Below are 12,998 nucleotides of genomic sequence, written 5' to 3'. Positions count from 1 at the left end.
GTAATTCTCTCCTGCTCTCCCTGCCCCTGGCTAATTTGGCAAACTTGAGCATTACTCCATCTGGCAGTTGAGAGACAGGCTTTGTGCATCCTTCAAGTTTAAGTTTCATTGGGAATTTACTGGGATTATGAGCTATGTTTCTATCTCCCCAACTAGTCTAGGGAGGGAGACCAGGGAGTAGAGAATTTCCCATTTATGTATGCCTTTTCTTTCAATATTTTGTAGACCAAGAGCAGAACCTTTGTTAACACATACTCGCTTAATCAATTGATTAATTAATCTGTTCACATGTAAGTGTACACATTATTTTATGCACACAAATTCTTGACTTCCTTCACATTTTATTATTATGACTCTGTAGCACCTACACAGGCTTTTTAAAAAAAGTTTTGGGTGTTTCTACGTATAGATATTCAACAGTGAGTGCCATCCATCAATTGACAGCACACATAATTCCGACAGAACATGGAGGGTCATCATCTGCATTTTACGGGTCAGGATACTGGGTGGTGGAGCAGTTGAGAACTTGCCTATGGTCACATATCCCTCAGGACACTTCAGGTTCAAAGGTCTTGTCCCTTCTCACTGAACTAAGTTGCATCACATAAAGAGGTTTATCTTCCAACATCTCCTACTTACTGGAAAATCATTTGCTTTTCCCTAGAGAATAGTCAGCTGACCTTTGTCCATTACTAACACAATGTCACTTTCATAATGGTTGTACTTCACTTATATTTTTTTTTAAGTTCAGTATTTCCAGAAAACCACATTAGATCTCATTAGTCAAGAGAGTATTGCTTTACTTTAAGCCTAAAGACTTCCTTGCTAAGCCCAGTGGGTGAAATAGGTGTAACCACTGTATCCCTGGGTAGTCCCCTACCCTGGGAAGTGTCACCTCAGATAATTAGCTTGAGTGGGTCTACACCTCCAGGATACAAGGGCATAGTAACTCAGGTTGGCAGCATTTGAGTAGGGGGCAGAAGGCCCAAAAATATGGCTATCAGCAGCTACAGGAAAAAAAAAAATCTCAATTTTATACAGCCAGCACATGAAATTCCTTCAGTCCTTATCAAGCAGATTCTAGCCTCTTTGCCATTGTGTGGGCTTACGATGTCTTTTTATTGCATATTTCCTTCTTCAAAGTTGATTTTGCTTTTCATTTTATCCAGACTATTGTTTATATATAAAATAAGACAGAGCTATAAAAATTCAAATATGAAATATAATTTGCTTTAATCCTAAATGAGGGTGACTGGAAGCAGGTCAAAATTTAAAGCTTTGGGGGATATTTGAGTAGGTGGAAAATTATCAACCACTCATAGTCCCTTTCAGAAGAGACTTTATATTTATGATGATAGCCATAATACATTCTTGGATCCAAACTCAAAATCAAGAGTTTGCATTTCAACTAAAAGTTTAAAAATAAATTACAGGGACTTCTCCAGTGGCTAATACTCTGCACTTTCACCACAGGGGGCGCTGGTTCAAATCCCTGGTCCACTCCTGCTGCAAGGAGTGGCCAACATGTAAAAAAATAAATAAATTACAAATATCAGTTATAACTTGACATGTGTATGTCTTAGATTAACACTAGAAACTGGACTAAAAGATATCAACTGATTCACTATTTTCAGAGTATGGTAGGAAGAGGAAGGAAGGGAGAAGAAAGAAAGGGAGGTAGAGGAGGAAGGAGATAGTTATATATAATATATATATTTTTAAAGTAGATGTAAAAGGAAAACCACTTGCCCTAGGGACTTAGAGCATAATTTGAAAAGGCATCCAAAGAAGAAGAAAATATAAACTTCTGTTTAGGTTCTTTCCAAAACAAAATCTGAACTTGATAAACAAAGAAAGTGCTCAAGAATGTAAACAAGGGAGAATCAGTGTGCAAAGAGGTTGATCAGGAAAACTGCGCAGAAAGACAGCCTGGAGGGAGGAACTGAAAGAAGTAAAGAGTAACTAGATGGCAAGGATACAGAGGATATTTAAAGTTGGGGGAACAGTCACCAGAAAGCGTGGAGCTATGAGGCTTGAGTACAGATGCTCACGGAAAGGTCAGGGACGTCTCTGCTTCTCCTTCACCAGTTGTGTGAACTGCAGGAAAACAGATACAGAGATCAACTCTTTCTGTGGAACCACCTGCACCCACCTGTGCTGGAGAATTATCCAGATTTAAGAATAACAGTTGTAGTTGACACAGAATTGACAAAGCTATATAATACTGTGGGATTTGGAGATCTTGGTTCAAAATGAGTTACGGTCTATAAGCAAAAAGTTTAAACCCTTTCTTTGTTATTAGCTCAGTCATACTATTTGAAAAAATATATGTTACATATGGCACTTTTTAAGTTCATGTGAAATACTTAGCACAGAGTCGAGTGGTCTATCAACAGAAATAATTTTCATGGTTGTCATTTTGCTCATGTATAAAAGGTAATACAAAATAATAATCATTCTATTTCCTGCATCCCAGAGTCACAGAATTAGAGGTTCTCTGATGACATCTTAGAAGTTAATTACCACTCGCCCTTTCTCCTAGTTCCTTTGGCCCCCAAAACATCCATGGATTTAAGTCTTTCTTCTTCGATTCTTGTGATTATTAATGGATACACATCGATCTGTCTTTTACATGAAGTTTTTGTCATATTTTTTTCAAGAATTAGAAAATCTTTTAGAATACCTCTTATGGTACTTACCCTAAAAATCTACAGTTTAAAAAGACCATCTTAACTGAAGTGATAACCATTTTGAAAATATAGAGCAACTGGCTGAAAGTAGTACCTTTCTAAATGTGGACTCCCACAAAACTTCCTGCTTGAACTTGAAAATTGCTGTTATATCTAAGCCAAGAAATGTGAGCATTTTCTTATACTATTTCACATAGTCCAATGCAACCTATGATATCTAAGATGCAAGCATCAAGCTCACTAAAATTAATTAAAATATGATGAATTGATTCATCTTTTCTAGGAAAAAAACATACATATTTGCATGTAACAATCATTATGTTACTAGGGCTGTAGTAAGAGTATTTTAGCAAATTTACAAGGGCTATCAATGTCATTAAGTTACACTTTGTTACTTTTAACTATGCTACAGAAATAAAATTATTGAGTGAAATGGATAATCTTTCATTAAAACAAATGACTGAATAAATACTTGTGAATAACTAGTATCAAAATATTAATAGAACTAAAGCTTAAAGAGTTTTTGCTGAGTACTGGTTATCCACATGAAAATTAAGTCATTAAGATAGTGCTTACTGAAGATAACAGAAAACTGAAAGTGTGTCGTATACTGTCATGCTGTTATTCAGCCCTTCTTTCCTCATCAAATTCTGCATGTGTCATATTTCTATATCTCCTTTGATAAAGGCAGTAATCAGACATAAAATACCATTTGTTGATTGTCACAAATATGCCAGGGAAAAAAGATCTTATATGTGATAATCATACAAAATTATGCAAAATGTAATTAAAGGACTTGTCATGCTAGCATTTTTATTGCCACCCAGCAAAGATCTATACTTAAAATTTTAGGAGCAGCTCAAGTCAGTAAGAGAGCCTGAATCATCAGGACCTTTCCACTGCCTGTCCCAGGAATCATTCCCATGAGCATACTCCCAGCACAGAATGAATTTTGTGCGTATTCTCTGAATTATGACAGTAGTCAATATTGGAATGGTGTCAAGCCCTATGTGTCAGCCCCTACTCAAGCATCTCCACGTTAATTCACTTCTTACCCATGGCTGGATGAGGAAGAAGACCCATCCGTGGGTAAGAAGGGTCAGACAGCTCTTTCCAACTCCCCCTCTTGTCAAATGACTGTAATATGATCTTGAGCAAATTATTTAACCTCTTTTAGTCACAGTTTCCTCATCTGAAAAATGGAGTATTTCACTGTTATAAGCATTAAAGTAATTAATGTTTGTAAAGTGCTTTAAAGTGTCTGGCACACTGAATGTGCAATTCAGATGTGATATAAGCCATTATCACTTAATTATATAATTACAGTAATGTTATATTCTTATGTAATATATAACATGATGCAATATGGATACAAACTCTGCTTATTATCCAGAATGTGAGCTCGGTATCCTGAAGGTGCACATGCCCTAAGAGGTCCCTGCAGAGCTTTCCCAGTGGTTCACCGGTAAAGAATACATATTCAATGCAAGAGACACAGGAGACGCAGGTTCGATTCCCCGATCCCCTGGAGAAGGGTATGGCGATCCACTCCAGATTTCTTGCCTGGAGAATCTCATGGACAGAGGAGCCTGGCAGGCTACAGTCCATTGGGTCACAGAATCAGACACGACTAAGTGACTGAACACATAGGAACACAGTGTTACCTTAGAACGATTCCAGAAAGAAAAAATAAAAGAAAAGAAAATTCACAACACCGGGTGGAACTGAACCATGAGGTATGCAGCTCCCTGGGGACTGTAAGCCTCCAAACCAAAAACACTCAGCTCTGTACGGAGTGAGCTCTGAGTAGGTACATATTGTCCAAACATCAAGTGCCAAGCACATCAGGAAGAGAGTCTTTCTCCAGTGCAAGCAATTTGGAGTCTGTTGAAGCTGGAACACTTTAACAGTGTTCCAATGTCCCCACTTAAGCCATAAGGACTCCTTTTCTTTGTAAGCTCATCAGTACTCGATGTAATATCTTACAGAGATTTGGTTCATAGTTATTTTGATTTCTGCTCAGAGGCTATCCAGAGAAAACACAATTCAGCAAATTCTGTACCCTCAACTTCTTCAAGAGAGGCAGTGCTTAGTTTTTCAAGACCTGCAACTTTGTTCTAAAAAATGACAAGTGTTCCTCTCAACCCCCTCTTGGAGACCCTTGGATTCAGTGACTGATCTCAGAGACAGGGCACAAATTCAGGAAGTCTAGGCTGTAGTGGCCGAGCTATATCACCCAGCTCTGTGGTTTTTACAAGAATCCAAGGAGGAAGTAGTTGTTGCTCCTGTGTGGGTCAGCAAAGAGTGTAATCCACGGGAAACTTCTGAACAGAAGCTTACAGGAAGAGAAGCAGGGGCAGAGTCTTCTAGGCACAGAAGAAAATGGAATCAACACTGAGATTTTGAAGTTGCATGACCTATTTAGGGAATGGGCAATAGACCAGCCAGGAAATAAGGGCCACAAAGAGCTTGTGGTCAAGCTGTGAAATCTTAAGATTGTGTGATCAGTCACTCAGTCATGTCCGGCTCTTTACAACCACATGGGCTATAGCCCGTCAGGGATTTCCTAGGCAAGAATACTGGAGTGGGTTGCCAGTTTATCCTCCAGGGGATCTTCCCAACCCAGGGATTGAACCCTCATTTCCTGCATTGGCAGGCGGATTCTTTCCAACTGCGCCACCTGGGAAGCCCACGTGAAGCCTCAGGCTGCCCCCAAAGGCCACACTGGAGAGAATTATCGAAGACATTTAGAGCCAAAGGATGTGGAGATTGGATTGGAGGGAGCATAAGACTGTGTCTGAGAGCAGCAGACACTACTGTCTCCCTAGAAAGCCTCAGCTACCCTAGAGGCACAGTAAGGGCACCTGGTGATTCCCTGAAAGGAGTAACTAGACAGTTGTTTGGGTTTTCCCAGGCTCAGGTCTTTGAGAAAATTCTAGAACTATGACACCCTACTTTGCAGGTAAGTAAGCTCCCTATTTTGATCTGAAAAGTAAATTAGTCTGACATTTACTCAAATCAAGAAATACAAAAAAATTTCTTAGAAAAGTGGAGAAGGAAATGGCTACCCACTCCAGTATTCTTGCCTGAAAAAATCCATGGACAGATGAGCCCAGTGGGCTACAGTCCATGGGGTCGCAAAGAATCAGAGACAACTGAGTGACTAACACTTTCACGCTTCTTAGAAAAGGTAAAAGAAAGGATTGATGTTATTAATAGGAATATCTAAGCAGGTGGCAAGTCCTAGGGATTAAGGCAGAAAGGAGTGTGGCACTCAGGAGCCCTATGTTTCTCTCAGCCTGGAAACTCCTTCTACTCGCTCAGAGTCACATTATAGAAATGCAGTAGTAAATCTAGAAGACTTTGGACCTGGTAGAATAGTCTGTGGGCACAGTTCCCGGTATCTCTTCAAGGGGAATGTAGTCTCATGAAACCAGAGAATTTACATGAGGCCAGTGAAAAAGTGTGTGCTCAGAATTCAAGATAGCATTTCTGTAAAATCTGGCCAGAAAGCTAAAGATGCAAAAACTAGCTAAATTAGTAGAGAAAGTTAAAAGTCTTTTCATTCAACAACCAGAGTCTGCTTTTTTCATGCAGCTGTTCATGTATTCACCAACTCTCACGTGTGTAGAGCAGGCACCCAGCATGGTGCTGAGGGTCTAGTGTGGGAAGCTTAAAAGTTACCCAACTTGCGGGTAAGATAGTGGAGGCAGTGGGTCCCAGCTATAAGGAGACTAGGTTTAAATGAAAAACGGAAAATTTAGGATCTAAAAATAAATAAATAAGGATTTGTTTTAACAACAACAATTGCAAAAGGATTGGTTAAAAGGCAAAATATAAATTAGAAGCCAATAAAGAGGCAGAAGCAGATTGACATGAGTGCAAAGATTTTCAATTTAAAGATGTTAAGAGACATGAGCTCCAAAATATCAATTAGGAAAGGAGATTTATTTTCTTGAACATCTCCCTAGTGCTCAGCAGTCATCTGGCATGTGACAAAGCACAGAAGAAGGGTGGTTCTGTCTGTTGAAGAGGGAAAGCCTGGGACCCTAAAGCCTTAAATTGAAGCAAACACCAAGTGTGTGTGTCAACATGAGTCATTTTAATATCAAGTCACACAAGCACATGTTCCAGATTTCATTGTGCTGTGAAGTAGGACAATGTCATCTCATGACCAGGAGTTTCACAGAAGTTGTAGGAGAAGAGAGAGATGTTGATCTAGGCTCTCTGCCTTTAGGAAGAAACATATTTTAGGAATTTTGTGTGATTTTAATTATTTTTTCCTTCTGTCCAGATAAATACATATTCCTCTGTCTGGCAGATAAATGAGTGTCAGAAATTAGACCTTAAGGGAAAGGAAAAAGATGAGGCACAGCTCCTTTGCAAAATAATCTAGGAAGGATGCCCTCCCCCTTTTTCTTATAGATCTAAATGTAAAATCTAAACTGTATAACTTCTTTTAGTATCAGTAAATTTTTTAAATTTATTTTTGATTGGAGGATAATAGCTCTACAGTGTTGTGTTGGTTTTTGCTGGACAACAAGGTGATAAGTATACACATATCCCCTCCCTCTTGAGCCTCCCTTCCACACCCACCTCCCCTCCACTCAACCCACTGCCTGTGCTATACAACAGCTTCCCACTGGGACACCCCATTTGTAGCAGCCAACCAATGGCGGGAGGGGAGAGGTGTCCAAAGCAAACCCTGCCGAGGCAAGGCCCTCCGTGTCCTGTGATTCTCGTGTTTTCACCCAGAGAAGGCAATGACAGCAAAAGACCCTGCCCCTCTCCTGCCTGGAGAAACAGATTCTGGGGAGAAGGAGACCATAGCACCCTCTGCCCACAGGAGAAACCTGTAATATGAAGTGTATAACAGAGGGGGCTAAGTAAGACCACCTGCTAGCGAACCCCAACTCCACTGTGGATGGCCACTGTGACACCTGACACATTAATTACCCTCTCTGTGTCTTAGGTTTTTTAATCCACAAATGCTATCAGTACTAGTAACTGACCCACTTTCTTAACCATGTAAAATAGGGATACTGGGTGATGACAAGTAAATGATACAAAGCACTTGGAGCACTACTCAAAATGCCTCGTAAGTGGTAAGCCCTCCCTAGGATTGTTCTAGAAATAATAAGTTCGGAGTGGGGGACAGGAATTAAAATTGCCAGTAGGCATCGGAAATCGCTTAAAATAACAACATGGAGTTATTTTAAAGGCAGGGATCCTCCAGACGATGTGAGTGGATTCACCAAGAAGCAGAAAAGGCCTCGGAAGCTTGACCATTACCTCCCAAAGAGGAACAATCAATTTTTGAAAATTTGGCTTAAAAAATACCCTTGGCTTGTATACGATGAGATACTAAATCTTATGTTCTGCGGCCTGTGTCGTAAACATGGAGTGACATCAAAGGGAAATCAGGTGAGTTTTTTTTACGGCACGGATAACTTCAGGACTGAATTTCTCAACGCGCATCATCTGAGCGAGGCTCACGCCAAGGCGTCCCTCATGGAAGCCACGAGTGGTTCTCCAGGGAGCAGAGCGACCACGGAGCTGATGGTGAGGACCATGAGCAAGGTGACCCTCGGCCGGGTGGAGAACCTCTTCCGGTCCTGCCACGCCATCGCCAAGACCGGACGTCCCCTCAAAGACTTCCTCTGGATGTGTTCGCTGGACGATATGAAGGGCGTTGATATCGGCCCCGTGTTCAGAACCAGTAAATCTGCCAGAACTTTTACCTACTTTATTGCTGAAGTGGAACGGAGAACTCTAAGAGAGAAGTTAGAAAAAAGTCAGTTCTTCTCCGTCCTCAGTGATGGGATCGCAGACAGTTCCGTTGAGGAAGCTGAACTGGTGTATGTGCAGTTTGCACGCGCAGGGAGAGTGCACTGCCAAATCGTCGGGGTACAGACAGTGGAAAAGAAGGAGCCCCGGGCGATAAAACGCGCCATCGAGAAAACTCTAGAGAGAAATCTTCAACTTCGACTGTCGAACCAAGAGTGGGCAAAGAAACTGGTGGGTTTCGGAAGTGATGGAGCTCCGGGTTCGGAGGGAGAAGACGGCGGTGAGGTGGCCCTGCTCTTAAGGGAAATCCAGCCAGGTGTGCTGTCTGTATACTGCTTTGCCCATCACCTCGAACTGTCTTACCAGGCGGTGTTCCGGAGCGTTCCCCTCTACAACCACGTGAAAGACCTTCTTCATAGCATGTACCGCTTCTATCACGATTCTCCTGCTCACAGGAGTGCTCTGGTCACTGCTTTCAAGGGCCTCCACCTTCGACCTGTGATGCCCTCTCAAGTCAGAGGCCGGAGGTGGCTTCAGGGATTGCAGGCTGCCCTCCAGAACTTTCTCAAGGGATATCCAGCAATTGTCCAGCAGCTGCATTCAGTAAGTAATTTTGAAATATGGTACTATTTCAGATTTTCAGAATTTAAAAAAAAATACTTTTATTGAGCAATTTGAGATAATTTTGAGAAAGATAAAACCACTGTTTTATTCCCAACCTGTGTCGCAGGCAGAAGAAAGCAGAAGTGACAGCAGTCATCAGAAAGCCAAAGAATTCCTGGAGTCTCTCCTCCAGGCAGATGTTGTCAAATTTGTCCACTTCTTGGTGGATGTTGTCAATGTCCTTAGCATACTGTCCCATGTCAATCAGAACAGAAATTCTTCAATTGCTGATATATTTGCCACCTTAGAGTCAACACTGGAAATGCTCCGAATTTATCAGGCAAGGTGAGGAGTCTGGGATGATCTGAGAGTCTATCAAAACCAGACAGCTGGACTTGGGAAGCCATTCGCCAGAGGCTTTTGCATGTAATCATCTCTTGGGGCATTTTTCCCCCCTCCCAGACCAGGGCCGAAAGAACGTGGGGTGGATTCAGTCACACACTTTTATGGTAACTGCCTGGAAGGAAAGGGAAACATTTCTGACGTGAGAAACACGGTTTTAACACATCTTATCAAGAGGCTGCGAAGCTGTTTCAGAGATGCCAACCAAGATGTGGTGAAGGCAACCACGATTGGAAGCTTTAAACTGTGGCCAGCAAAAATAAATCAAGGTAATCCATGAGCACTGGCTCTGATTCTGTTGTTCTTTAAGTCTGTACACGTGTCTGTCAGATATGTGACTTTTTCTTTGGCATGTCGATTGCAGAATTTGGAGAAAAAGAGGTGGCCATCCTGATTGCACATTATGAACCAGTATTAGAGGCAGCCAAGGTGAAAATTGACCAAGTAGACACAGAATGGAGCATGATGAAATTGGAGATCTACTCTAGGTAAGCATAAGTAACCTAGTTGATTTATAAATATTGGGGTAAAACAGGAGTCTCCATCCTTCACATTTTTTCATTTTTTTCTCCTAGATTTCAGAACATTCGCAAACTGACCTGGGATTTTGTGAATTCTGTTTATTCACACAAGTATCCAAACATCCTGACTCTCATTGACCTCGTGCTGAGCCTGCCTGCCAGTTCAGCTGAGGCAGGACGCGGCTTTGGTCAGATGAAGCGCACCAGGTCCCAAATGCGTGCCAAGGTCGAGGCTGACAGCATGACGGATCTCCTGATAATCCAGTTGAATTCTCCGGACATTAACAACTTTGACCCTAGGAAAGCCATTCATTTATGGAATACAAGAACACCATCCTCAACTGATGACACAAGACCTAACTCAGATTGCTCATCAAACTCAGAAAGCCTTGGTGAAAGCGACTAGTAATGTGATAAATATCGACCTCATCATTGATCCTAGCAAAAAGAACTGTTTTCAAAAACCTGAAATTTAAAAGTCACCAGTCCTCACATCAAACACAAAAGGCATTTGGCATCATCCAGACATACAAAGCAAAAATCCAAAGATTGGTTTTCCTAATTCTAGTTCTATATTCACACATTCTTTCACACTCTTTGGGTGAAGTGTATACCTAAGCAATGGTACTATCTTGACATCATCTTTCTGAGAGTTATTGCTAAGGGTAACCAGACTATAATTATGATCAAGAGTGCCTTTAGGCCTGGCTTACAATTAACTGTTTTTCCTGGATAATTCTAATGGATGGCTGCATTAGATAAGTAACTTAGGGCCAAATGGAAATAACTTTTTTTTAATCTGTAAATAAAATGTGTAAGCTTATCTATTTCCATTACTGCATTATTTGTGAAGGTCATATTATTATATGCCTTGATCATTTAAGAAACAAGGCCAAAGATCAAAATAGTTTTTGCATTTCACACTAAATTCCGCAGATAAATAAACCCTATGTGAACTGAAAGTATTTTCTTAGAACACTTTGCTTGTGCCATAGGTATTAGAGACAGTGGAACTATTTTACAAATCTACCAGAAATTTTAAATACTTTGAGCCTCTTCATGGTTTCGATTGAGTTTATTTCTGGTTTCATTTTAAGGAACATGAATGATTTATTTCTAACTTATCTGAAAACCAATGTAGTATCACATACAAAGCTCATTTTACCAAAAATTCCACTACCTGGGAAAGTTATTCTCATTTCTATAAAGTTGGATATTCAGGTTTGGTCAAAAAGGATAGAGAATTTGTTTCTGAACAACTTGCTGAATGGCCAGTCACATCAAAGAAAGACATATTCTACTCTTGCTACACAGGAAATTACCTTCCAGATCTGAAACTTGTGTATTTTATTTGAACCACTGAAATTTTAAAATGATTACTACATTTCCCCAAAGGTTAGAGGAAATAATAAAGTTCATGTTGGACTTTAGAAATGCTAAAAACTTAGATATAGTAAGAAAAATGTGAGACTCTACACTTGTTTCGCTCTTTTTATTCCTAAACAAAGAAGAATAGCTGTATACTCTGGACCTGACAGTTACCCGAATACATGTAGGAGTGTCTCCTGGCTCTAGAAGGTACCTCTGCAATGGGATTTAGACATATTTTAAGCAGATACACTTATTTTTGCTTTCCTACTTCTTTTTTAATGCATGTGCATGCAATTTGAAATGAGCAACAGACTAAGCAAACATCTCATAGTAAAGTAGATTCATGTGTAAGAGCAAAAGCCTTTGACATATTAGTGACCTTTTATAAAATAGAATGTTTGAGCCAATTAGATAACTAAATTAGCACTTCCAACCCAGTAATTTAGTAATTCAAATATCCCTAAATTTAACCCAAACAAATATATTCTGATCTAAAAAAAGCAAAATGAGGATAAATGTGTTATTTTGATCACAGTGGTGATATGCATGCATTTGAAACACCTTTATCCCATATTTGCCAAAATGTTGTATTCTAGTGCCCTACTGCATAACAGGGATATTACTGTAAATAATAATAGTATTCATTTTAATAATATAAATAATAATAGGAATAATGGACTATTTTTTAATTCAACCTATTCTGAATAAAAGGTCAAAGAAGACTCCAAACCAAAATACAAAGTCCCAGTATTTTACCCAGTCTGGAATGAGTTATTACTAAGCCAAAAAAGACATGTTGACTTAGACAAGAAACAACCATGAAAAAGAATCAGGAAATTGATTAATATTTTTGTATTTTCAGAATGTTTAATGTTTCTCTAAAGGTTGCAGTTTTAAATAAAATGAATAAAATGATTATACAAATATCCATTATTTATTCCATTTTTAGCAAAAGAAACAGTTCATATAATAACACCAAAAAATATTTCTCCTTGTATTGTAGGTATAATAGGTAATAAAGCATTTGCTGACATTCTGCTGGATTTGGTAACCCTGAACCTTGGGACAAACAGCTTTCCTAGTAGTTGGATGCACCTCACTCAACCTGAAGTAAGCTTCAATTTTGTTTGGGTTTCAAGCCTTGAGAATTCTCTTCTTTGATCGATAAGTCAATAGTTTTAAAATAACCAATCCATGCGTGGTATCTGACATTTAGCCGAAAGTGAAGTCACTCAGTCGTGTCCGACTCTTTGTGACCCGATGGATTGTAACCTACCAGGCTTCTCCGTCCATGGGATTTTCCAGGCAAGAATACTGGAGTGGGTTGCCATTTCCTTCTCCAGGGGATCTTCCCGACCCAGGGATCGAACCTGGGTCTCCTGCCTTGTAGGCAGCCAATAAACTTGAATGAACAAATGAAAGAACTTCAAGTTACACAGTATTCGAAAATGAGTGATGATGCTGACAGTCGGTGAAACCTTACAGAGACTGTGAGGGTCAGCCAATGAGTTTGTTTCTATTACTACCAGATGGAGTGATGCTAACGAGTAACAGTAGATGATTCAGGCTTGCTTTCATCATATTCTGCTCCTTAAGAAAACAAGATGGTTAAAGAATATTTCCA

General features: G+C 40.0%; 1 protein-coding gene across 6 annotated transcripts in view; it reads left to right on the top strand.

Annotated features, from left to right (window-relative positions):
- SPEF2 (sperm flagellar 2) overlaps window positions 1–12,998 on the top strand; it is a 187,736-nt gene that overhangs the window by 145,936 nt on the left and 28,802 nt on the right. For 3 of the 6 annotated variants that reach the window (XM_043887572.1, XM_043887573.1, XM_043887574.1), the window contains 5 exons: window positions 7,912–9,080; window positions 9,208–9,425; window positions 9,543–9,751; window positions 9,847–9,970; window positions 10,058–12,435. In XM_043887572.1, the coding sequence (XP_043743507.1) occupies window positions 7,912–9,080; window positions 9,208–9,425; window positions 9,543–9,751; window positions 9,847–9,970; window positions 10,058–10,409 (2,072 nt within the window). In that variant the 3' untranslated portion in view covers window positions 10,410–12,435. Of the gene's footprint in view, window positions 1–7,911; window positions 9,081–9,207; window positions 9,426–9,542; window positions 9,752–9,846; window positions 9,971–10,057; window positions 12,485–12,998 lie in introns of those variants that run through there. The other 3 variants (XR_006337807.1, XM_043887575.1, XM_043887577.1) reach the window with 1 other exon arrangement.

This window comes from Cervus elaphus, chromosome 25, assembly GCF_910594005.1.
Source record: "Cervus elaphus chromosome 25, mCerEla1.1, whole genome shotgun sequence".
Taxonomy (NCBI): domain Eukaryota; kingdom Metazoa; phylum Chordata; class Mammalia; order Artiodactyla; family Cervidae; genus Cervus; species Cervus elaphus.
The sequence above is the reverse complement of the archived record's forward strand: the minus strand, read 5'-3'. Positions and strand labels throughout refer to the sequence as shown.